The sequence below is a fragment of the Brachyistius frenatus genome, unplaced genomic scaffold (genome assembly GCF_029030835.1).
Source record: "Brachyistius frenatus isolate BFR_SWC_R1_liver_20210118 unplaced genomic scaffold, ASM2903083v1 Contig_271, whole genome shotgun sequence".
NCBI lineage: Eukaryota > Metazoa > Chordata > Actinopteri > Embiotocidae > Brachyistius > Brachyistius frenatus.
Genome location: NW_027210870.1, coordinates 388,736 through 413,228, shown reverse-complemented (window position 1 = coordinate 413,228; position 24,493 = coordinate 388,736). Strand labels below are relative to the sequence as shown.

The 24,493-nt window shown below is 43.5% G+C and overlaps 4 protein-coding genes and 1 long non-coding RNA gene across 8 annotated transcripts; 1 reads left to right on the top strand and 4 right to left on the bottom strand.

Annotated features, from left to right (window-relative positions):
• Positions 1–1,048: 1,048 nt before the first annotated feature.
• On the bottom strand, positions 1,049–2,852 carry LOC138634664 (uncharacterized). The gene is made up of 3 exons (XR_011312009.1): positions 2,694–2,852; positions 2,501–2,599; positions 1,049–1,704 (listed from the first exon to the last, which is right to left on the bottom strand). It is a non-coding gene; the product is annotated as an uncharacterized lncRNA (long non-coding RNA).
• Positions 2,853–2,856: 4 nt separating this feature from the next.
• Positions 2,857–8,058, bottom strand: LOC138634657 (mucin-12-like; the record flags this gene model as incomplete). The annotated part of the gene is made up of 8 exons (XM_069721709.1): positions 7,711–8,058; positions 6,826–6,907; positions 6,253–6,609; positions 5,353–5,466; positions 5,131–5,245; positions 4,914–5,023; positions 4,686–4,819; positions 2,857–4,588 (listed from the first exon to the last, which is right to left on the bottom strand). Coding segments are annotated over exons 1-8 (2,727 nt in total), but the record flags the coding sequence as incomplete, so codon positions are not given.
• A 712-nt stretch (positions 8,059–8,770) lies between these two features.
• On the top strand, positions 8,771–13,164 carry LOC138634647 (group XIIB secretory phospholipase A2-like protein). The gene is made up of 4 exons (XM_069721699.1): positions 8,771–9,370; positions 11,103–11,191; positions 12,095–12,260; positions 12,599–13,164. The coding sequence occupies exons 1-4, from the start codon at positions 9,085–9,087 to the stop codon at positions 12,715–12,717; spliced, it is 660 nt and encodes a 219-aa protein (XP_069577800.1). The 5' UTR covers positions 8,771–9,084; the 3' UTR covers positions 12,718–13,164.
• A 151-nt stretch (positions 13,165–13,315) lies between these two features.
• LOC138634646 (zinc finger protein 318-like) lies at positions 13,316–18,401 on the bottom strand. Of its 3 annotated transcripts, none has more exons than XM_069721696.1 (6): positions 18,177–18,401; positions 17,403–17,871; positions 17,195–17,323; positions 15,360–16,883; positions 14,649–14,910; positions 13,316–13,654 (listed from the first exon to the last, which is right to left on the bottom strand). In XM_069721696.1, exons 2-5 carry the CDS (start codon positions 17,859–17,861, stop codon positions 14,650–14,652), a joined length of 2,373 nt encoding a protein of 790 aa, XP_069577797.1. In that variant the 5' UTR covers positions 17,862–17,871; positions 18,177–18,401; the 3' UTR covers positions 13,316–13,654; position 14,649. The 3 variants fall into 3 exon arrangements, with proteins under 3 accessions (XP_069577797.1, XP_069577798.1, XP_069577799.1); XM_069721697.1 differs by having other exon boundaries at positions 18,240–18,401; XM_069721698.1 differs by lacking the exon at positions 13,316–13,654 and having other exon boundaries at positions 14,845–14,910; positions 15,307–16,883.
• A 1,128-nt stretch (positions 18,402–19,529) lies between these two features.
• LOC138634659 (serine/threonine-protein kinase PRP4 homolog) lies at positions 19,530–23,864 on the bottom strand. 2 transcript variants are annotated; one of them, XM_069721711.1, is made up of 4 exons: positions 23,810–23,864; positions 21,983–22,613; positions 21,788–21,895; positions 19,530–21,161 (listed from the first exon to the last, which is right to left on the bottom strand). In XM_069721711.1, the coding sequence occupies exons 2-4, from the start codon at positions 22,598–22,600 to the stop codon at positions 19,947–19,949; spliced, it is 1,941 nt and encodes a 646-aa protein (XP_069577812.1). In that variant the 5' UTR covers positions 22,601–22,613; positions 23,810–23,864; the 3' UTR covers positions 19,530–19,946. The 2 variants fall into 2 exon arrangements, with proteins under 2 accessions (XP_069577812.1, XP_069577811.1); XM_069721710.1 differs by lacking the exon at positions 23,810–23,864 and adding an exon at positions 23,658–23,798.
• Between the last annotated feature and the right edge of the window lie 629 nt (positions 23,865–24,493).

Sequence of the window (24,493 nt, the reverse complement as noted above, 5' to 3'; positions counted from 1 at the left end):
ATTTGATATCTGGTGTCCTGGTCACTACATGGCTCCACTGAAAGTAAAATAGGTCCACACCTTTTTGGCCGGGGACAATATTATGTGCGGTCATTTGTTTGTTGCCTGTTTGACTGCTGATCGAGTCTCGCCTGATCAGGAACAATAACTGTTTCGCAGGTTCCCTTTCGAATTTATGTCCACAAAATGACACCCGAACTGATGAGTTGGGATCGGAAGCGTTTACATCGGGAAAAAAATCAGCAAGAGAGCCTAATCAGAAGAATTTTTTTTGTAGATTTAAAATTATTATGTATAAAGACTTCGCTGATTAATACAAAATAATGATTACACTGAATCTGCTCTGTCACTCGCTACTTATAACAACATATTTATGTCAGCAAATATTGTAATCATGTATTAATACTAGTCCCTTTATACTGTTTATACAAAGTCTAGTTTATTACCTAATGTTACCATTTGTCATCGCTCAACACGAATTGTCTGTATAATACTCATTAGTACTCTGATTTTAATAAAAACACATATCTGGGGCTGCCACGATCATTAAATATGAACTATTATTAATTATGATTAACAATTAAACTCCCCTTATTTACTTCACATTTTATACACCATTTGAAGAAGAAGAGTCATTCACTGGCTTTGGTGTTTGGCTTTGCAACTAATTTCATGAAGTTCATGTCAACAGATGATCTTTTAAATGTGGCCCGTTGAATATTAGAAGTTAAGCTGCTCGAGATAAAACAGCTGGTGGCGCCAGTTTTCCACTAACGTGCCATTTAAGCCGAAGAAGAAGGCGACGGCAGTCAAACCTTAAACGGTGGAAAACAGAGTGGAAACAAGTGACGGAGATGTGACGTTTCTGTTGGTTTCATTCAGATGATTTCATTCAGACGAATGGAAATGATGCAAAAAGGTTACAGTCTACTAAAATAAATGAGATCAGGCAATTATGGAATAACTGTGTCAGGACTAAACATCAAAAACGAGCAGAAGAAATTGCTATCAAAGTGACAGAGCTGCAAAACTTAGAAGACGATCGAGATGATTTTGGCATAATGTTTATTTAGCGTAGAATATTCTATCTTTATCTTATTTTTTGACAAGTCATTGTTTTTTTTAAAGTGCTCAACATCTTTTAGTCATAAGACTGAATTAAAAAAGGTCTGTACAAAATAAAAAGTAATCAGCCATAAGTAGCCATTTCATTATCTAAATATGTTTGCTCTTCATAAAACTAAGCATGACTGACCACAAGGCATGACAAAATCCTGCTGTAATCAAAAGGCAGAATACACTCGTATGCGGGTTTATTAGGGCTTTTTACTTTTCAAAAACTACCTAATAAACTGGCAATTCCATGCACCAACACTGATGACCTGGTTTTTAAGCCAATGCGTGAATGAATGAGCAGAAATCTTGATCACAGAAACATCCTGATGAAAAAAAACTTCAGTCTTCAGGTTCAGTCTTCTTAATGTTCACCATGAGAAAAAAATGATTGCAAAACCTGAAGTCCTTTAAGTCAACACACTGACGCACACGATGCCATTTGATACGATGCTGAAGGAAGCCAGACGCTCTAATTGAAAACAAAACTGCTCTGTCCTCTAACCTTGTCCTTCTTCTCTCGTCATCCCTCCTCTTCACTCTTCTGCTGTTGCTCAGCAAACACACGCCCCCTGCTGCTCGTTTCACTTTCTGAAATACAGTTACAACAATAACAAAATGTTGTTTAATCCTACCGGGAAGACATCATTTTATCTGCTTCTATTGGATGTTAATTAAGGCTGCATGATTCTGGAAAAGAATGAGAATAAAAAAAATGTTTTGCTCAGAATTGAGTTGAGTATCTCTTCAATGTTTATTGCTTTCATTTACCTAACACAGAAAATAAAAAATAAAAATGTGTTGGTTCCTGTTATAGAATATAAAATATTCCAGTAAAATATCAATAATAATATAAATATTAAGCTTATTCAAGGAAACTTTGTAAATTTCAGATCAGATCAGATAAAATGCCACTACTGAGTCTAATAAAACACAAACGCCGACTCAAAATGATCAAAAACTACAGACTTCAGATGATTTATCATCACTGATGAAGCTGACAGAGGTGCATGCAATTCTCAGCGGGTGGGCACAACTCGGCAGGCTACCTGCTCATGATACCTGCATATTAATAGTGGACGACAGAAAGGAAACGCTTGGTTTTAAACTTCATGAATCGCTGAACATGAAAACAATCAGCTTCAGTCTCTTGTTTACTTTGAACCAGTATTTTTTTTTTACCGTTGTCTTCTCCTCGTTGTCTCTCACTCTTAAAATAGAGCGCTTGTTTTGATGTAGCCGACGTCCCGAATGAAAATGCGCACAATCGTCATTTAGAAATGAGACGGCACAGAGGTGTGAATCGAGATGGTGATTTTATTACACTTAATCGTGCGGCCCGATTGTTGGTCTAACCGTCTACGGTAAGAATGAATGAACAGCGTACCTGAAGGAGAACTGATCTGAAGACGGTCGCGTCGCTCTCCGTCCTCTCGGTACGGCCTCAGGCCCACGAAGAGGGTTTTCAGAACTGAATTCGCAGCAACTTCCAAAGCAAATCCTACAAAATCACACAAGGCGTCAACATATTTCAGCATTTCAGGCTCATATTCGTACGTATACATGCGGCACGGCCTTACCCGTGCGGGACGACGCCTGGGGAGGCCGCTGCTGAGCCCGGGTTGAACACCGGCTTGGACTGACCGGCGCCTCACTGAGGGAGTCGGACACGAGGCTGCAAACGGGATTCACCGGCTGCTTTACGGGATCCGGTCCGGTTTTAGGACCGGAGGAGAAGTCAGATGCCCCTGAATCGGAAGCCTGTTGTTTGGAGCCTGATAACTGAAATGTGCTCTCGGCCAGCTGCTGCCCGCACGGACGCGTCTTTGAATCATCTGCTTGGGATCTCCGGGACGAGTGCGAAGCGGCGCTCCCCTTGAGCGGGGTTGCAAAGAGGCTGAAGAAGGACGCGGCGGACGTTTTGTCAGGTTCGGGTGCCGTTTGAACTTCTCCGTCTTTACCTGTGAAATCTGCAGACTGCGGAGGTTGAATAAAACGTCGAGGAGAAGCGGAGATCACACCGTCACTGATGGGGCTCGCAAAAAGGCTGTGAAAAGGTCTTTTCTGGGTCTGATGACATCCATTGGTATTTGGAAGACTACTGCTACACTCTGATTTGCTCTCAGGAGAATTTTGTCGCTGTGCGCCGAGTTTAAGGCCCGATTGTGTCCGTTTGGAGCGCCGGCGCATCTCGGTGATGGCAGATTTGGCGGAGTCGTTCGTCTTAGCGGAGCGGCCCGCGGATGCCACGGGAACGGCACCTCCGCCCTCCGACTTCAAAAAAGGCTGTACTGACGACTGTGAGTGAAATGTCCAAACGGGAAGATGTGGCTTCGTGTGTGCAGGACGTTTGGGAGCACACGTCTGACCTGAGGGGCGTCCAAATCGAAAAACACCTTCATTTTTTGAGTTTACTGAGCAGGCAGTACCTGCAGGCAGGTGGGAGCATCCTGTGCTTCCAGACTTATCTGCCTCCGTGACTCCATGAGAAGCTCTTCGAGGAGTTTTCAGGGACTCTGAAAGATCGGGGCAGATCTTTTGCACTTCGAAGGAAAGCAGGCTCTTGAATATTTTTTGCCGGGACTTGCTTGCTTCATCTCCGGTATTTAGGGAGTCCTTTTCATTTCGGTGTTGTGAGCTTTGCAGAGGATCCGTGTTTTCAGTTAGAGCAGCAGGTCTTTGGCCAAAAGTCAAGTTTTCCACTGATTTACAGGACCTGAGGACGGCATCGACAGAGTAGGGCGCTTCGCTTTGGTTTACGTAGCCCAATGTGGCATCAGAAGAAGGGACAGTCGTTGATTCTTGACTTCCAGGAGTCGTAAGGAAACTAGGGAACGGTCTGGATCCCTGAGGTCCCAGCACGGCTTCCACGGAATAACAAACTGGCTCCTCCAGGTTGGTTGATGGAGGGCTGTGAGGTCGAGCAGCCTCCAATGCACGTGGTGGGATGACTTCTTCCGTGGCTTCGGCCTGCTCTTCGGTGTTTTGCGTTACGAAGAAAGGAAGGCTCTTGAACATTTTTACCTGGGACTTTGTTTCTTGATCTCCCGTATTTAGCGAGTCCTTCTCAATTTGTGTTTGCGAGCTGTGCAGAAGATCGGGGTTTTCTTCTAAATCTGTTTTTGGGGTAGAGGATACAGGTCTTGGTCCAAAAGTAGGATTTTCCGCTGATTTGCAGGACCTGAGGACGGCATCGACAGAGTAGGGAGCTTCGCTTTGGTTTGCGTAGCCCAAAGTGGCAACAGAAGAAGGGACAGTCGTTGATTCTTGACTTCCAGGAGTCGTATAGAAACTAAGGAACGGTCTGGACAGCTGAGGTCCCAGCACGGCTTCCACCGAGTAACTAACTGGCTCCTCCTGGTTGGTCGATGGAGGGCTGTGAGGTCGCTCTTCAGCCGCGATATCGGCCTGTTCTTCGGTCTGGCGTGAGGTTTCCTCCCCGCCGATTTTTCCCGCAGTGCTGTAAAAGTTCAACCTGGGAAATAAAAATTACAAAAAATATCCGGTGAAGGTTAATCCCAAATGTCACAACAAAGATGAGAACACAAACATTTAGGTTCGCACGTGCATACCTGAGAGGCTGAGTCACTACATCGGATGTCGGGTTTGCCTCTATAATTTCGGACTCCTCCGAGATCTCCGGCTGTGCCGCCGCCTCCTGCTCAGCTTTTTTCGCAAGTGCGTAGTCTGTATCCCGTTTTAACGTCTGCATCGAATACACATAACGCAGATCTAGTTAAGCACGGCGCATGTAATGCCTTTTGAATAACATTTTAATGGCTGGATATTTGCATTCACACCTCTTCGAACAGCCGCTTAGTGACGTCGTTTAGAGGCTCGTGGGAAAACTTGCAGTCCGCTTCTTGGGAACACTTTCCTTTTCTATGGAAGAACTTGCAGGGAAAAGACTGTGCAGACCAGTAAAGGAAATATTAGATACAACAACGGCCTCCAGTTTAGTGCTACGAGTTTACGACAGGAAGACACGCAGACCGCCAACGGTGAACCAAAGGATATTGTGCATGTACGGGCAGCTCTCCCCTTTGGTGCAGAACCCTTGGACGTAAAACTTGCAGACTTCCTTGAGGAGACCGTTGAAGCTCTGAACGTGCTCCAGCTGGCATTCGTTGGCCTGCAGACGGGGGGAAAAAAGGAAGAGAGAAATGTTAGGTTCACTGCAGTCGGACAAAATGAGGAGAATCTTTTATGGTTTGACTTGTCGGTGTTGGTGAAACCGGCCTTGATGCACCGTCCCCAGAGGAAATGTCGGCAGAGTAACCGTCCGTCCACCATCACCGCGTTCTGGTCCTTGAACTCTTGGCTCATGAACCTCGTGCGTGTTAATTTATCGGTCTACAATGAAAGATACACATTATGAGATTCAAGATAAAATACATTTTCAAAAAAAAGAGTGTTTTGTCCCTTTGACCGGATTCTTAGTGGCATTTGGCTCTTTTGTCAGGAACACTTACTTCATTAATCAAGTTTTGTGGTTTGAGTTATGCAAATTGAAGTTTCCCATGTCTGTTGTTCCTTTTGTCTGACCTGATTTTTATTTTTTTTTTTTTCTTCGATGCCTCCGTGGCGGCGACAACCGTGGCCGAAGGTTCTCAGGTTGTCGGCCATACAAAGAAGGCCATGAGGGAATTTCTTCAAATTTGGCGCAAACATTCACTTGGTCCCAAGGATGAACGGACTAGATTATGGAGGTCAAAGGTCATTGTAACCACATCCATCCGCCCCATTCTCATGAGCTCGATATCTCGGGAACGCCTTGCGCGAATTTCTTCAAAATTGGCACAAACATTCACTTGGACTCATTGAACGTTAGGGATAAATGGTCTGCATTTATAATGCGCCTTTTTACCTTAACGGTCGACACCATTTTGATCGCATCGTCTGCTGTCAATCACATTTATTGGCCAAACATGTGACCATAAAATAAAGTCTTCACTAATTATTATTAAGTCTTATTTAGAAAATAATTTATCTAAAAGAGGCCACCAAGAAATAATAAGAATGCTGTAAATATCTCCACTGATGCCAGCTACTCAGAAAAATCTTTTTAGCATTTTTGAGATTATATAGTTGATGAGCAGACAGGATATGCGGAGAGAGAAAGGAGGACGACATGCCTACCTGCTTCCCGCCGTTACGTCTTTCGCCTCTTCCCCCTTTTCTCATCACATGTCTTCCATCTTCACCTCCATCTCTACGTCCATTCTGGCGTTGATGCTTATATTTCTGCTTCTGCGTCTTCTTCTTTCCACGCTGCTGTCGCTCGTCCGCATGAAAGCTGTTTTGCGTTTTTTCATTCCAGCCTTTGCAGTGCCGGCTGTTGAGGCCGTCTTTACCATCGGGGTGACTCGTCACCTGCTTGGTGAAGCCGCCCATCGCGTGCTTCCCATCGGTGCTCTGCTGACGGCCGCCTCCGGCCTCCGCGTTGAAGGAATTATAATTATAATTAGTTTTTGTGTGGTTTTGGTAAAATCGCTTCTGTGAAAAAAAAAAAAAAAAAAATACAGAAAGATTGAATTTCAAGATGTTTGCTCAGATCTAAGCCAAAAAAAATAAAATAATCGTGATTCTCATTTTATCCAGAATCGTGCAGCCCAACAAAACATGTTCACAAACCGTGCGATAATGCTTCAGTAAAGTGTCAATAAAAGGTGCACACAGATATGTGATGTCGAGTTTACAATGCAAACTCACCTTCTTGTTTTGAGGTCCCGGCTGCTCCCACTGGGTCTTCCTCTTCCTGCCGCAGCCTGTTGGATCATCCCCAGTCCAGTTCCTTCAAAGTAAAACGAGTGAGTGAAGCGAGAGTGATCATTAACACCGACCTGCTCTTTTAGCACTTTTAGTGTTGAAAATGTAATAGGTTAAAGACAACCCTGTTAAAAAACGACCAAACTATTTTAATCACTTCGTCATAGTACCTTGTGACATTTGATTTCCAACTAATGTTTTAAACTAAGGCGATAAAGCTAAAAAAAAGAAAAGAAGAAAACTAGTCGATGTAAACATCCCAACAGAACTCAACACTGATTACTGACAAACTTTAATTAAATGATGTTCAATAGAATTTGAATCAAGATTGTTAAGATTTTAAAGCACAACCATCAAAAGAAATCACAGCAGTGAAAGAAAAGTAAGTTTTGTATCAAAAAAGAATATATTTGGATGTTTCCCTTTGAAATAACTAACATTTTGTTCATTAACTGTAATTTAATTACATATTTTTACTCAGTAACTGTGACTGACTGCAGTTATCCATCCATCCAGATTAGATTAGACTTTATTAATCCCGCAGTGGGGAAATTCGGTCGTCACAGCAGCAAAGAAAACCAAAAAGTGCACACGACGTGAATTTTTTTTTTTTTTTACAAATATGTAGAAGATATAAGAAATAATATAGATACAAAATAATTATAGAATAAATTGTTAAATAAACACACACACAGACTATACACACACACAAACAAATAGAATCAAATTTAAATAAATACAGTTTGGGATGAATGGGAAAAAAAAAACCCATCAAGATCTATAGATGTATAATATATATTATATTCAGATGTACTGTCGTTAACGTACCACTGTGTGAAGGCTGGTTGACCAGGACTCTTCACATCTTCATCCCCAGCAGACAGTTTCGTGAACAGGTTTGCAAAAGCCATGTTAATTTCATCAGCTGTTAGTTGTTTTGTTTCTCGTCGTCCAAACAAATTAAAAACAACAAACTTTGGTAACAGCCGCCTGCACGCGAAGGGTGACGCTCGCGGTATGCCAGCAAATATAACGCTTATTTTAATGTCCTTAATATTTTGTAGCGGAACCTGCTCCTTTTTTTTTTTTTTTTGCAAATACTGGACGTGTCACAATAAATTCAGGTCTGGTCCACATGCCTACCCGCAAGGCAGCGACATCGCTCCGTCGTTTACATCTTCTTCCGGGTTTGTAACATACGTCACCTCCCTGGACTCTACCAAACACGGATAAAGAGGGGGGTGGAGGGGGAGGAGTCAGATACTCGATGCCGTAAAGGAGTAACATTTTGTACTTTTTGGTATATGTAGTGACATAAATAAAAGTGGTAGCTTCCCCCAGTACAGTTATTAAGAAATGATAAGTGAAATAAACTGACTTTAAGACGATCACACAAACGGACCTTCTCTAAAGCCCCCCCCGCCCCCCCCATGTGGTCTGATGTCATTTGTATTTATTTGAATAATGGGAATGGTGACAAAATGTTTATTTATGTTTCCATTTGGTTTGAGTATATGAATTTTATTTTTATTTTATTCAAAGAGGATCAATTGTTTGTTTGAAATGTGTTGAAAAAGTCAACAATTTCTGTGCAATGTATTTATTTTTGTATTTGACACGGCTGTAAACAACCTTGTACGATCAAAGTCGATCAATACGTCAGTTCACAGAGACATGAGCAAGTCCTGGAGCCTCAGATCATCCAAACTGGGTCCTGATTTAGATTCATTACGCAATATTATTACACATTTATATTATGTAGTTATTTCCTAAAAAGGAGCTGTTATGGGTTTGATTTTAGGTTTCACATGCGAGACGTATCTTTATTTAATTTTTTTTAATTTACTTATTCTGACACTTGCACATCCAGAGTTATCATTTTTGTACAGTATGCTGCTGCTGAGAGATACAAATTCTGAAATAAATGGGATTAAAATGTAACTGAAACAACTTGTCTGACCGGTGAACAAAGCAAACTCTGCGTCTCATCAAGCCACCAGAATGATAAAAGCTCTGACATGTTAGAAAAAGATTGTGATAGAAGCCGGACTTTGTTCCTCCACATGCGAGGTCGTCCCCGAGCCGGGCTCAAAGTTCAGGTCACGCGCAAAGTTTCGGTATTGCCTCGCGGAGTGTATTCGTGTTCCTCCCGTCAATCTGTGCTCTTAACTCCGTTCAAGCCGAGCTGATCTGAGATCCAGGATGACCCGTTGGGCCCGTATTGCTCCCCTCCTGCTCCTGCTGGGACTGTGCGTCCACGGTGCTGTCAGTCAGGAGGCTGGGGACCCGGCAGCAGCAGCAACACCTCCACCACCTCCACCGGCAGCACCGGGCCAGGCGGAGGAGGGCACACAGGCGGAGGATGAGGACGAGGACTGGGGAATGAACTCCGTCCGAGGCGGCTTCGAGGCGGTCGGCGGATACTTCGACTCCGTGCTGGAGTTCATGGGTGGACGGGATGGAGTGTGTCAGTACCGCTGCAGATACGGTGAGTCGGTTAAACTGGGTTTTTAAGGATTAAACTGGTGCTGGTATTGATCTTGTATCAGCCAGTGTTGTCCAGTAGACTGTCCTGTTTATTTGCTGAATTAATCTTAAATGAAATACATAAGTGTGTTAGATAGATAGATCGATAGATCGATCGATCGATAGATAGATAGATCGATAGATAGATAGATAGATAGATAGATAGATAGATAGATAGATAGATAGATAGATAGATAGATAGATAGATAGATAGATAGATAGATAGATAGATAGATAGATAGATAGATAGATAGATAGATAGATAGATAGATAGATAAAACGTTATTAATCCCACAGTGGGGAAATTTTGTCGTCACAGCAGCACAGAAACAGTTAGGAAAAAAAAAGTGCACACAATAAGAACAAAAATACAAATACGTACACAATTAATAAGATAGATAAAAATGTTTTTTTTTTTTAGAAAAAGTAAGACCAATGAATAAATACACACACAGGAACATCTGCTGCTTCTGTTGTTCAATAAGCGCTTTTATAAATTTATCTTACAAAGTGCCTCGGATTAAAAACAAGCCATAAAAACAAAAACAACCTTGAAAATCAAACGAGCTTTAAAATCCAGCAACAGAACGACTGTTTAAAATAAACCACGTAAACAAAAATAAAACGGTCATAAAAAGAAATAAAAGTGGATCTCTAAAATCGAGTGAAATCAGCAAAGGCTCTCCGATAAAAGTCGGTTTTAAGAAAAGATTTTAAAAGATGTCACCGACTCTGATGACCCGGGTTCGTCAAGCGGCTGGTTTAGTGTCAGATAAAAGTCCTTGAAGAGTCAAAAGTCGACAGTAAGATCTTAAGATTAAATCGAAAACAAACTGGGTGAAAGTCCAAGGAGGTCTCATTCTCCGGGAGTTTTGTTAAAAGTTCTGTTACTAATAGATTTATGGTTGCGGTGTAAACGAGAGTTATAAAAATATCTCCCTGTTCTGCCTCACGCACATCTTCAAGTTCACACACACGCAGCTGCTTTGTCTTAATCACAGGTATAATTAGATCCGCAGCACAGACAAAGACAAACTTTGCCTCCGCGATCATTTGTATTGAGTTTTGATGATTAAAAACGTTGTTTTATTTGCCAGTTAAAAAAAAAAAAAAAGAAAGAAAAAAGACGATAATGAAATTGTTCCTTTTATAAATTTTGTCATTGACACGCAGTGATTAAGATGAAGAAAATAAATCAGATTCTCATTTAATTTGGACTTTACATTCAATTTCTAATATAAATGCATATTACTTTGATTATCAAAAAAAAAAATCTCCGGCCACACTATTAATATTGATGAAATGTGTGTCCTGTCGATCGGAGCAGCGTATGCAGACTCTTCATCCAGTGAGTTAACTTGCAGTCTACTCTTATACTTAAAAGATAATTATTAGGATCTACAGCGATCTACTGATGTCGTAAACTCTCCCACTTATCATCTCCGCTATCACCTGGGAGCCGGATGGGAAGCGGACTTGTGACCCGTGTGATAGGAGAGGTGGGGGACGTGTCCGGCATCGTGTTAAACGGATAATAAGAAAAAAGTGGGTTTATTTTTATTTTATTTTTTTCTACGTGCAAACGTGGATCTATTTCAAAAGCCCCGCAGGGTTATCAGACAGAGTCCGGCACGTCTCTACTCGGCCTGTTGTGAAAGATGACCGACACCTCATTACCTCGCTTCCCCTCTCAGGTAAAGCTCCCGTCCCTCGTCCGGGCTACCAGATGCCTGTACCCAACGGATGCAGCTCCTACTTCTTTGGTCTTCCTGTTCCTGAAGGGGTAGGTGTCCTCTCTCTATTCAGGACAACTTCAAACAGAAATGTAATCAATACCGGTATAAAACAAAACAAGAAGCGGATCTACCTTCCTTAAAGGACTGTGAATACATGATTAGCGTGCAGCAGAAAAACCAAAACACTTCTCAGTTTCAACATTTGATTTCTTTGTTCATGTAAATAAAAACACAATGTGATGATTTGCAAATCATGTGAACCCATATTTAATAAACAATAAGACAACATACCAAATGTTGAAAATTTGTATTGCTTTATGAAAAATATATGCTTATTTTGAATTTGATGGCAGCAACACGTATATATATATATATATATATATATATTTTTTTTTTTAAAAGCCAGTTTCAGAGGCTAAACGGTGCATCGGCTGCTCATGTAGGAAACAAACAACTTACTTTTAAAATATTCCACATTCACACAAAATGCCTTCGTTTTTGGAAATGCATCAGTTGATATTATACATTTTATTGTGGTGATAGTCATTTTTCTACTTGCACACAAACACATTAAAACATAAGAGATTTAATCTCTAGTGTATTATTACTCGGTAATATTATAGACTGTGCGAAGTAAAGTTCTAGAAAAGTGCACGAGACGCACAACTGCTTTTTCCGCTACTTCACATCATAAATTGAATCCTTGAGCAACCAAAATCGAGTCTACTTGTATTAATTTTTATGCATTTTATCTGTTTCACCTCATTTATTGCCATATTTTTAAATGTCCCTTTATATCTGTTTTTACGTGAAACACTGCACGTAATTCTTTTGCTGTGAAGCTGCATTTCTTGTATGAAAGATGCCATATAAATAAAGCTTATTATTATTATTATTATTATTATTATTATTATTATTAAAACCCCCATTTTCTTTTTGCTGCGTGTCAGATGGACATGGGCATCCCCGCCATGACCAAGTGCTGCAATCAGGTTGACATGTGCTACGACACCTGCGGCTCCAACAAGTACCGCTGCGACTCCAAGTTCCGCTGGTGCCTCCACAGCATCTGCTCCGACCTCAAGAAGAGCCTCGGCTTCGTGTCCAAAGTCGAAGGTCAGTGACCCACTTTTATTTTTTTTTATTTATTTATTTTTTTTTAGGCCGAGCCCTTTCATCCTCACCGATCTGTCTCAACCTTCACCTTTAATATTTCAAAAAGCTGCGATCAAACGGTGGAAAATATGTCGTCGTATTTGCTAAGATTGCATCATTTTATCAAATTATTATCCAGATGCTGATGAAAACAATCAAATTGGTAAATTCTGTTCATCTCAGATCAGTCTGAGAATTTCATTTACAGCACACGGCGTCTATGTCCGACATGTTGTTTTTTTTTGTACTCACTGCCATTCATGTTTTCTTCTTCTTCTTCTTCTTTTTCTCCTCGTCAGCGTGTGAAACTGTCGCCGACACCTTGTTCAACACCGTGTGGACTCTGGGCTGCAGACCCTACATGAACAGCCAGAGGGCAGCCTGCATCTGTCTGGGAGAGGAGAAAGATGAACTTTAGATTTACAAAAAAACAAAAAAACAAACAGGAGTGCTGTAGTGTCTCAAAGGTTGTGAATATACTTGAGTAATTTATTTTGAAAGTTTTTTTTTTTTTTTTAAATCATCATTCGCAACACAACTAGGATGTTATCGTTTTAAACTGTTCCCAACTGTTCTCGTCTTGTTCGTTGTGTTGGTCTCAGCAACACAAGTGGTAACGAACAGGATTTTGGTTTTGGATCGGATAACACCTTCAGTAAATAACGTGTGTGTGCGTAAAAAGTCGTACTTCGTGTCATACTACCGTATATATGAACGTTATGCGTTTCATTTCATGGTATGCTGACATAATTCATGACTTCGTGTCAGATTGGTACGTCCACTAAACAGACTGCCTGTCGTTGGAAACTGTTCCAAAAATGATGTAATGCTCCCAGAGTGCATTAAAAATGGTGATAAAACGCAATTATGACTAACTCATGCCCTCTGTATTAATGGAAATGTTCTGGCAGTGTGGGATAAACAAACATACCTACCGGGGTGGATGGGGGGGGGAGGGTGTGTGGTTTAAACGTTCATGTTTTAAAAAATAAATCATTAAGAGTTCATTTTCAAAATACATTTTGCGTCATCAAATTTATACATAAGAAAAAAGGCAGGATAGAAACAGAACGACAAACTGGTGACACTCGTACAAATGTAGAGCTAAAATGAGTGAAAGCTTCATGTCTTAATGCACACCAGCAGTTATTTGTACAAAAATATTCATTTGTTTGAAGTTGTCGTTTAATTGCGAGAGTTCGAAGAAGATTCGGCGCAAATGAAGGAAATGTAACTAAAATTCAAAATGAATCAGTAACACACTAGACTGCATGTGTAAGTAATGAATGTTGAAACATGAGGTCCGCGGTCTGCCGGGGATCACAACAGGCTCAGAGACAACGGTCCACCGATCTCTGCAAAAAGAACAAATGACAGTTACTTAAAGCCGCATAAAAATTACATTTATGTTATTAATGTTAAATGAATGTTATTACATAGGGGTACTGGTAAATTATACCAAAGGATAATTAGCTAGCAATCAATTTGATTCAAACCAGAAATAGTCCCACACAGGGACATTTATCATGTCTTCAATTCTTCGATAAAGAAACATCAGTATTCTGTCTTTTTTTTTACAGTTTCTAGTTTATTTTAACCCGTTATATTTCCCATTAATATTTCTTTTGTGGCTCTTTTGGGTCATCTGAACTTTGTACTTCCCGCCACTGTGGTAGATATTTGGTAAAATGAGGAGTTTAACAAAACTGCACCTATTGGGGGGGGGGGGGGGGAGTTCGAGCTCCCAGCAGCTACAACCTGACTGCACCACAGGCCTGTCAATCAAACAGACACGCCCCCAAGAACATGTCATTTTGAAATGTATTTTCTAATTAATGACGGGATTATTTTCAGATGGACCTCCAGAAAAACTAATAACAAGTTGCGACTTTAGCTAACAACACCGAGATAACTCGTGCACAAAATGTATTGACTTAGAATTAAATCTTTACTCGTTGAATGGGAGTCTATGGAGCCGGAGGCTTTTTGGAGCCGACCTCTAGTGGCACTTGGTGGTATTGCAGCTAAAGGCGCTTCCGTATCAGCCTCATTTTTCAGATCCGGAAGCTACGAACACTTTTATATACAGTCTACGGTCTGACTAAAAGGAAACACAGAAATTAGGCACCTGAAGCAACCATTTTACTACCTTTATCTCTGGATACTTGCCAGCTGACCTAATCACCAGACACGCATAATTACATTAGTGCCTCAATACGCAACTCCGGGTCTCCCGACTGAAGACTGTAAAGTTCGCCTGACCCACAGAGAAACGGCAACCACATTAATGGGAAACACACCGGGTTGAAATAAACGGGATTTTAAAAAAAAATAATTTTATTCTCTTACTTTAACCCAAATGAAAGGTCGAGGAGTCTTCTAGCTGCACGTCTTTGCAGTATTTAGAGTACGGGAGCTCGCCGGGTTTCTTTGTCTTCCTCCAGGTTTCCATCTCCGGCATCCTCCTCCTCCTCTTCTTCTTCTTCTTCTTCTTCTTCTCCTCCTTCGAGCACTCCTCCCTCTCTTTCCTCTCCCTCTCCTCTTCCTCCTCCTTCTTCACCCTGTCCTTCTTCGCCTCCTGCTCCCTCATCTGCTGGTTAAATGCATCAATCTAGAAAAAATAAAAGCGGTTCAGGAGGACAAAATAACTTTGTAAAGTAATACCAAAATTTAAGGTTTAGTTTAACAGGATTGACAACTTTTTATTGTTGCCATTGTCTAAATATCAATTATTCTGTGTAATATTTTGCATGTACAAAACAAAAATATATCATTTTTAGTGAGCTGACTTGTGCACACAAAAGATTTCTTTCTCTTAAATATCAATAAAGTGTTTCAGGTTCAGAACCGTGCTAACAGCTAAAAACACTTCTACCTCGGAGTAACCTTTGAGAGTAATTTATAAAGTTTTCGACACAGACTCTATTATTAATTGTTGACTAAATTAAAAATTTGCGCTCCATCCGTAAAGCGAACGATAAGTGGAACGTAACAAACGGGACAGAACCTCATCTCAAATGATTTGGATCAGGGAGTCGACCAAACCAACACTGGACCGACCTTCCTCCTCAGTTTGGCCATAATTTCCTCCTCGGTTGGCGGCTCCTTCTCCTCTTCCTCCTCTTCTATCTGCTCTTCTACCTGCTTGGTTTCACCCCCCCGCGGTGCGCCGACCGCCGGCGCCGGCAGTCCACTCTTTCTTGCTGCCTTTTTTTGTTTCTGCAACGCCACCCACTTCAGTCTCCTCTTCTGTTTATTGAGGGCGTCCCCTCCTCTCCGACAGCGGCCCGACGTGAGCACCGTCAGGCAGCGCCGCCTGTTCGTCTGCTCGGTGTTGATGACCGTCAGGCAGCGGCCCGCCGAGGACCCGCTCTGACCTTCGCTCTCGGCCAGGTCGGGATTAAAATACGAGACGGCGTCGTCTCGGGGACCTCGGTAAGTCCTGTCGGGTGCCACAGCGGCGCCGTGGTGCGGGTAGAGAAGCCAGCTGCTCTGTGGAGAAGGAGGAACGGCGTCCTGAGCGTACGACCAGTGAGAGCTCGCGGCGCTGCTGTAGGCGGCGTAATCCGAGTACTGGGACGAACTGTAATCTGGAAATGGGGAGGCGGCGGCGGGGTGAGGATGAGGATGAGGATGAGGATGAGGATGAGGAAACGTTTGGTTCTGTGGATACAGGTGTTGATAAGAAGGAATTTCTGCAGAGTGGATTTCGTCTTCGTGCCTCTGTGCGTCTCCGCTGTCCTGATGCGTCAGTCCATCTCTGCTTCTTTCTCCGGAGCGGCTGCGTTCGGACTTTCGCTTTTGTTTGTGTGAGGGGCTCCGACTGAAGCTCCTAGAGGTCGACCTCCAGGGGGAGGAAGAGGAGGAGGAGGAGGAGGAGGAGGAAGAAGAGGAAGAGGAAGACTTCCTGTCATCCCTCCGCTGGCTCTCCTGCTCCCCTCGGCTGTCAGTCCCCTGTCGGCCCTCGCTCTTCTTCCCGTACAGCCTCTCCTGAGTCCGATCTGCCATTTTGCTCATCTCCTCCACTTCCAGACTCAGCCCCAGAGTTTTGAGAATGTTCTGCAGCTGTTGGTGCTGCTCATCCCTCTTTGGGTTTTCCTCTTCCTCTTTCTTCCTCTTCACCGCCGGGGGGGACTTCGATCTACTACACGAGCCCAAGCTGCGCCCTTTTCTGCCCTCCTTCTTCTTCTTCTTCTTCTTCTTCTTCTTCTTCTTCTTCTCCTCCTCCTCCTCCTCCTCCTCGGCTTCAGGTATAGGCGGCCTCTCAGCGAGGGGACGAGCGGGCGAGTCCGTCCTCGTCTCCACGCCGTTGTTCCGGCTGCAGTCCGGCAGCGAGGGGCCACTGTCCGACCACCGCCTCTTGCCCCCGAGAGGCGCCTCGGACTTCTTCTCCACGCCGGCCGGTGGACTGTTCACGAGCTCCTCGCCGAGAGGAAGATCATCCGCGTCATCGTTGACGATCCTGCTGAGCACGTTGATGTCCACTCCTTTGTTGAGCACGCTGAGGAAGCGCTGGAAACCTTTGTCCACGCTGTTCTCCACCTCTGCCGGTAAACTGGGCGGCGGCGGTGCGACAACAGGGACCTGAGAGAAGTCAGATACACAACAACCGTTTAAACATTCATCTTAAAAAGCAAAGTACCGCGACCTGTTTTCATTCCCGTCTCTTACAGGTTTGTAGGAACGAGTTCAGAGAGGCTGAGAGAAAAATAACAAGACGTTCTGGAAGTCTTTCAAATTAAATTCTACTTTAATCTATAATCAGGATTGTGGTGTGTATTTTAATAACGACCTGATGCTTGATTCGCACTAAACAAAAAAGCCACTGTATCGTAGCCCAGATGTGATTTTTCTTGACATCGTGATGGTGTTTAATAAAAAGCTTTATAACCAACCTGCTCACTGGCGCCGCTACATCTCCGCCTCATGAGCGCCTTCACTCGGCGCTCCAGCGGATGTTGTTGGCGCGGAGAAGCGTCTTCACTCGGGCTGGATGAGCTCCTTCTCTCCTCAGGTGACCGGACCTGAGCACGAGAAGGGAAATAAGAGTGTTTTTATGTGGACGGGAAGCACACTCTGAAAGTCAAGACTACAACTCCTCACCTTTGAGAAAAAGCTTGGAGGATGCCGCTGCTGCAGAATCTCCATCACCCGGCCTCTCAGAGCTTCACCTCCGCACGTACCCGACGGCTCGGTGCAGGAAACGCCCGGCGGCGACGTCTCGAACAGCCCGACTGTTTTCAAGGCGATGGCAGCTTTCTTGTGGATAATTCGGTCCTCTATGTCTCTGAGCTCCTGCTTCTTTCTCGTCAGCTCCGGATCTGCCTCGTCCTCCTCCAGCAGCTCTCCGTCCGGGTCCTCCGACCCCGAGTCCTTACTGTAAACGGAGGGAGGACTTTCTTCCTTCCGGGCCACTATGCTGCTGTGCGGCCCGGGGTATTCGAGGAAAGCGTCCCGGTCACCGGTGCTCCCGGAGGCGCTGCTGTGGACGCAGCTCCGGTGGTTGGGGTCCAGGAGTGTCTGCAGTCTTTGAATGGAAGCTGTCCAGTCGAGTGGGTTCATCGTGAAGTCTCTGAAGGAGAAGCAATGTGGGGAGGAGGAGGAGGAGGAGGAGAAGGAGGAGGAACCAACGTGGGTTAATAACCACAGACTTGTATGAAATAATATAAACAATAATAACAAGCACCAACCAGATGACACCAATCTCTCCCAACAGTGAAGCTTACATGTTGACTGTTATAGACAAAAACAAAACTAACTGTGCTATTGTAACTTGGTATAATATGAATTATTTTGTTAAATATGACAGCATGATAATGCATATAATCGTATCGTGTATATATTTAGCTTAGCAGGGGCAGCTAACAGACGGTTTACCTGGTCAAAACCGACTTCTTCTGCTACATCGCGATAAATATATGCTTTTCAAACGAGTCTTACTCTGACGGAAGAAGGATTAAATTCCCATATTCTTATAAAAAAAAATTAAAAAAAAAAAAAAAACATTGCAGAAGGAGGTCAGGAAGACTGTAAAGTTAAAAGAAGAAAATAAATAAAACAGCTTGAAGTGGGAGAGCAGAAGGGACCGAGGCTGACCGGAGCTCCCCGGTAGCGCTGTAAGAAATGGACGTGGTTGGCAGCGCCCCCCGCTGGACGGAGTACGAACACTGCAGGGATTAAAAAAAAAAAAAAATACAAAAATACAAAAAAGAGATAATAATCAGCTCCTGTGAAGGTTTCCGATCGTTTCCAGGCTTGTTCTCGTGTTTTACTTCCCTCAAATGGAAAATCAGATTATGCACATTAAAAACAGCAAACATTTCAACGATCTGTAGCACTTTGAACACCTCGTGGTTGATGCTTCAGATGGACATCCGCCTCCCACACTGCATTCCCGTTTGGTTTCAGACAGCTGGTCAAGATATTTCAGCCACAGAAAACTGCTCTGCGTCTACTATTTCACCGTTTACCCTCCACCCCAAAGAAGCCCTCTGTGGATGTTTCCTCCCTTTATCTAGCCCTCACCTAATCAGTTCATTTTATGGACAACAATCATCATTTTTAAAACATTACACATGGAAATGTTTTTTGTTTTTTTTAACCGTTTCCATAGCTCTAAAACGTCTCTAGCCAAGGTGACAGGGGTGAAAATGACAGAAATCTAAAGTCTCCAAATCATAACAATCTTTGATGTTGGGGTCGGTGTCTCCGTGTCACAGCTAACGCTGTAAAATGTTTATTTTAAGCTTAAGCTCATTAATGCAGGCCGTCACTCCTTATTCAATGTTCCTTGACCTCATCTAAGCCTTTGACACAGTGGACGACAATGTTATAATCAGCGACCTTAAAAACACACTGTTGGCATCGGTGACGAGTCCTACGTGTCCTCTTCCTCCTGCGTTATTAACTCAAGTGCAGGTGGACTTTTTTAAACAAATCTTTTCCTTTCCCTAACCAGATAGTTTTAGTCAGACAGACTGAAGTGCTTCTTATGAGCATCTGACATTTTTTGAAATTATTATTCCTAATGTGAAGTTTATTGAACCTACAGACTTTGGCATATATAAATATGCAGAGAATATATATATATATCTATATAGATATATATAGAGTGTGATTTACCTGGAAGTATAGAAATAGATACGTGACATGACACTTTAAAATCCTATTTAAAGTCCTATTCTGATGTTGTAATAAACCGATGCAGTCACACAACTCTTCTTCATCATTGACTTTGAATTATGTTTTAATATTATGCCGTTCAGTATTCATACAACAGTTTTCTGCACAGAAAATAAACCTTGACAACAGAAGCTTACAGTGGGTGTAGATCATGTTTTGTGAACTGGTCAAAAACGGCGCTGAGGACAAATTTCAACAGCAAAAAATCATAACGTATCAATTTATAAATGACAAAATCAGGTAGGCAGAGTGCTCAAATCAAATAAAAATTAAAAAAAAAACATCTCCTGGACACTATTTAAGTGTTTTTCTCCAGCGTGAACATCTGCAGGTTTGTCATTCAAGTATTGTTCACGTCACTGGTCCGGTTGATGTTCAAATATGTGAGATTTGCGGATAAAAATGGGAGATTCCCCCGAAGGCCCTGCGACACGTCGGTCAGTTCATGAAGTCTCATTTTGAGCCTCATCCGGGCTGTTTGGTTTCTATCACCTGCAGACAGCGGCGCCTGATCGCTGGTTTGGATTTCTGCGTGCTATACACGGGTTTAAAAGTATTTATATTTGGTAGATTGAAAAGCGGTGGGTTGCTGAGGTGCGGCGGGAGGAAGGGCGTCGTTGGAAACACGTTCAGAGGTTGGGCACGGGGGTGAGGGAGGAAGGGAGGCAGGTGAGGCACGAAGAGCCCGGGTCCGAAAGGGGGCACGACGGGAGGCAGAGCGGGAGGAAAAGCGGGAGGAAAAACCGGACGAAGGGCGGGAGGTAAAGCGGGAGACAGAGCAGCGTACGGCAGCGAACAGCTGACCGGAGAGTACGTCGGCATCACGGGAGCAGCGGGCGGTTCGGTGCCGGCGTACGCGGGGTTGGTGGAAAATGTTTGTAATGCGGCGGTGCTTTCCTGAGAGTTAGTTTCACTCTTCTCGGCGTCTTGCGAAGCGCCGCTGCTCGTCGTCCCGCCGTATTCGTCGGACTGACGCGGCTGCGCTCGGTGGGCCTCCGTCGCGCCGTAGGAGTCGTTCTTGGAGTAACGGTCCCCCGCTAGAGGGCTGACGGTCGATCGGCTCGACGAGGATCGACTTCGACGCCGGGGGGAGGGCGCTGGTCTCGCGCCGCCCTCCTGGCTCGCTTTGCTTTCCTTCTTCCCGTACAGCCGCTCCCGGATCCGGTGTGACATTTGTCCGAGCTCTTCGAATCCCAAATCCATGCCGATGGCCTGCAAAACGTCCTGCATCTGCCGGCGCTTGCGCTCATCTTCGGGCGTCAGCGTCGCCTTCTCCGCCACCGGGGGAGACTTGGACCGACAGCTCCGCCCGTCACCGCCGTCCTGCGGAGACTTTTCCTCGGGCGGAGGAGGGCGCCTCTGCGGACTGAGGGACCGCTGACGAGGCTCGGGAGAAACCCGTCTGAGGGATCCCTCGCTCTCACTCCAGTAGCACTTATTTTGGTGGCTTCCCGCTCCCCTCTCGGCAGAACCGGGAGAACACGGACGAGCCGCGGGTTTGGTGAAGGACCTCGGGGAAGGCGGTCGATCGTCGACTTCTGAACAGGTCTGACTCAGCACCTTGGTGAGGACGTTGACATTCACGCCCTTGTTGAGCACGTCGAGGAACCGCTGGAAGCCCTTTGCCGACTTCTCCTCGGGAACAGAAGCGCTCTGGGTGGTGGCATCACTCTCGAAGGACTGATGGGAAACACACAGAGGACACTGTGTTTACAGAGGAAGTGAGGTTTTAGGAAAGGTGTCTCCAACCTTTTTTTTTTTTTTTTTACCTCCGAGAGCTATTCATGTTTATAACATTTATTAACATAGCTGAGCTCCACTCAAACCAGCTGAAAAATAACAAATAAATACTCAACACAAACATTTTGTATTACAGCAACATATGCATGTTTTTTTCGGCATGCTTTTAATTTAAAGAAGTTGCGTCATCCAGCCGACATGCTTTGATCTCTCGCTCACTCGCTGACAGACCCTCTTTATAGCTCTGCCCCCCTCCCCCCTCCCGCTGTTGCAGTCCAGACAAAATCATTGTATTCATGTTATTAACCTAATTTCTGAGCAGCCGTTTGTTTTCCAGCTCAGTGTGAGAGTCTTTGATGTGTTTCTGTCCTCTGATCTCTGTGTGTCTCACTGTGGGTGGAGCTCCACCTCTGCTGCACTGACACTTAGACCAAAGCAGAAGCAAATCAAAGGATGGATTTTTTGTTTTACTTCAGGGTGTTTCTAAGTGCGTGTTTGGAGCTCTGCTGGCTGAAACCGCACCTTCTTAAACATGTGAAATCGCGGCGGATACGCGGTCGACGCACCTGTCCGTTAGATCCATTCAGCGTAAACCGTGTCCTGCTTTGATGATAATCTTCAGGGTACATCGATGCGGGAGGGCTGTCGGTCTTCTCTCTGGGTTTGATGTAATTCTGTGAGGTAAATTCATGTTATTATTAGAACGCAAAAGACAAAAACACCCCCGACGCCCATTTAAAAAAAAAAAAAAGAGGACTGACCTTCGTGGAGCGATCCTGCGATCGTGTCCTCTCTTGTGAACGCTCCCCGCTCCTTTCACGGCCGTCTCGATCTTTGTAGCAGCCGGACGACCGCCCGTAAGTCGACTCGTCGTGCCGTTGCATGTACGTGAACTCCTCGCTCCGATGCCCGTGTCTCGAGTCTTGAGGCGTTTTCCTGTATTGGAAATTCTCCTCTCGCGGCGGAGTGTCTTTAAACTCCTTGTTTCGATGCGCGTGTGAAAAGCTGTCAGCTGACTGGCGGTAGGTGTTTTCCTCACACCTGTATCTGTAATCCTTTTCATCATCCTCCGCAAGCCTTCGCCATTTATTTTCAGAGTCGTCCCGGACGGGGGAGGACGCGCGTCTCCTCGCCGGGCTCATTCTGCTCCGGTCCCTGTCCGACGAATCTTTACCGTACGGCCTCTTCGGCGAGCCGCTGTACTCTCTGCTTCTGCTCGTTCTCTCCGCGCTACCGCGTCCCTCCCCGGCGTATTTGTGATAGGGATCCCGCGGCGCGTCCCGGTGCGGTTTCCGTCTGTCCTCGTATTCATCCCACTGCCGGGAACTTCGGTCGCCGTGCTGCCGCCTGTGGCCGTACTCGGACCTGTTCGAGTACATTCTAGATTCTCACCTGAAAAAATGGGGACAGGGATTCAGTGCATCTTCAACTGAACTGCAGGTGGGAAGACAGGGACAGATAAGGTCAAGGGAGGGGGGGTGGTAGTAAACAGAACAGAGAAATAGTACACGGAAATAAAATAAATGGAGCATGGCTCAAAAATATATATAAATATAAATATTCCTAAGACCGTCTGTGCTGAACTTGGAGGCTCTTTGTTGGGCAACACACGTACCTGGCCCACCATCTGATCCATTCACACCTGCTTCAACATGTACAACATCTGGAGCCCCCCTCCCCCCACAATACTGACAGCACTTGTGTTTCAATGTTTGTAAAGTAAATTACCAAAGAAATTCCACTTATGTCTTTTTTTTTTTAATGATTTATGACATTGTAATTGTTTTATACGGCACAAACAAAAAAAAGATATGATTGAGTTCTTTTACTTCTAGTAATGATTGCGCTATTTTACACCACTTTTTTTTTTACACTGGTTCAGTATAAAAAAAAAACGAGCCCACAGAGGTTCAGAGGCTTTAAACAGATTTTAGTCTGACATGAAGCCTAAAATAAAAATTAGAAAATTAACACACTCATTTCGTCTCGATTAAAGAATAAAAAAAAATCCCAATAAAAAATGTACAGCAGGTGATCTCAGCTGTTGGCTAAAACACAATAAAGTAAACAACTGATTTATTTTCATTCTGAAACTAAACTACACTGAAAAACACTAAAAATAAAAATAAAAATGATGGAAAAACATTTATTACTAACAGGAGACCAAACTGTGTTTTGGCAAGAACTAACCAGGCTGACAAGAGACGCTGTTCTTCCACTAATTGTTCAGTAAAATAAAAAAAAAATAAAAAAAATAAAACGACCTGCTGTTTACATTTTGTTTAATTTAATTTTGTTTGTTTAAATGTTTACATTTGAAATTCGTGCTGAGCTCCGACGGACAAGTTTGTACATATTAGCATTAGCAGCATTAGCATTTTTAGCTTAGCAGAGCTTTAGCCAGGAATATTTATTTTTAATTTTTATCAAACTTACAGTTATTATCACCGGCAAGCGAGTTTGTCCAGCTAACAGCGACGTGTTTGTATAAATCATCTCGGCCTCGCGTTCAGTTTAATCGGTTTTTATCAGGATCGCAAACGTTTTAACCGATTTAGCGACTCTCAGCCGACTGAACGTTAAATTACCTTTTCCGTTGGACGACTCCACTTTCTCTTAAGAGGGGGGGGGGAGTTAAATTGAACCACGGGTAAATGTTTTAAACTATGTTTTGCAATTCATAAAAGTGCCAAAAGATATGAAGAAAATAAAACATGTTTTATAGCAGTTTGCCAACATTTGAAAGCAATTTGTGCCCGAAGCCACCGGGATATGTTAGGTCTTTCACCCCTCCCCCACCCCACGCCCACCACTCAGGTTGGTTTATACTACCGCCACCTCTTGGCTGGAGGGTGAACAACCTCGTGTTTTATCCAACTGGGTTTAATCTGCAAGTAAATCTTACAAAATCAGAAATAAATGTCAGATTTTCTCACGGCAGGCTTCTAGTAGTGTTCAGATTAACTCATGATACACATTAAAATAATATGGTTTTCGGCTATTCCACTATTCAATGAAAGCATCACAACATCGTTCTAAATATATTACGAATGTCTTATTTTACTTTGCATTGAATATTAAAACAGTAATTGAGAACTTAAACCTTCCTTTAATTTATATCAAAGCATGAGAGATAGATGATGATAATAAACTCCAGGAAGGAGACGAATGGTTATCAATTTTTACCAAACTATTTTTTTTAAATTAATAATACAAAAGTATTTTTGGGATAACTTGTGCTGTCAGAGGATATTTACAAACAAACATGACTG

Excerpts from the sequence above, each read along its gene's own strand:
- LOC138634659 (XM_069721711.1), bottom strand. The coding sequence starts at position 22,600 with ATGTACTCGAACAGGTCCGAGTACGGCCACAGGCGGCAGCACGGCGAC. Across the intron at positions 21,896-21,982 it reads CGCAGGATCGCTCCACGAAG|AATTACATCAAACCCAGAGA; the intron begins GTCAGTCCTCTT and ends TTTACCTCACAG. Across the intron at positions 21,162-21,787 it reads TGAATGGATCTAACGGACAG|TCCTTCGAGAGTGATGCCAC; the intron begins GTGCGTCGACCG and ends GTTTCCCATCAG.
- LOC138634647 (XM_069721699.1), top strand. The coding sequence starts at position 9,085 with ATGACCCGTTGGGCCCGTATTGCTCCCCTCCTGCTCCTGCTGGGACTG. Across the intron at positions 11,192-12,094 it reads GTCTTCCTGTTCCTGAAGGG|ATGGACATGGGCATCCCCGC; the intron begins GTAGGTGTCCTC and ends GCTGCGTGTCAG. Across the intron at positions 12,261-12,598 it reads CTTCGTGTCCAAAGTCGAAG|CGTGTGAAACTGTCGCCGAC; the intron begins GTCAGTGACCCA and ends TCTCCTCGTCAG.
- LOC138634646 (XM_069721696.1), bottom strand. The coding sequence starts at position 17,861 with ATGAACCCACTCGACTGGACAGCTTCCATTCAAAGACTGCAGACACTC. Across the intron at positions 16,884-17,194 it reads GTAGCGGCGCCAGTGAGCAG|GTCCCTGTTGTCGCACCGCC; the intron begins GTTGGTTATAAA and ends GACTTCTCTCAG. Across the intron at positions 14,911-15,359 it reads TGGCCAAACTGAGGAGGAAG|ATTGATGCATTTAACCAGCA; the intron begins GTCGGTCCAGTG and ends TATTTTTTCTAG.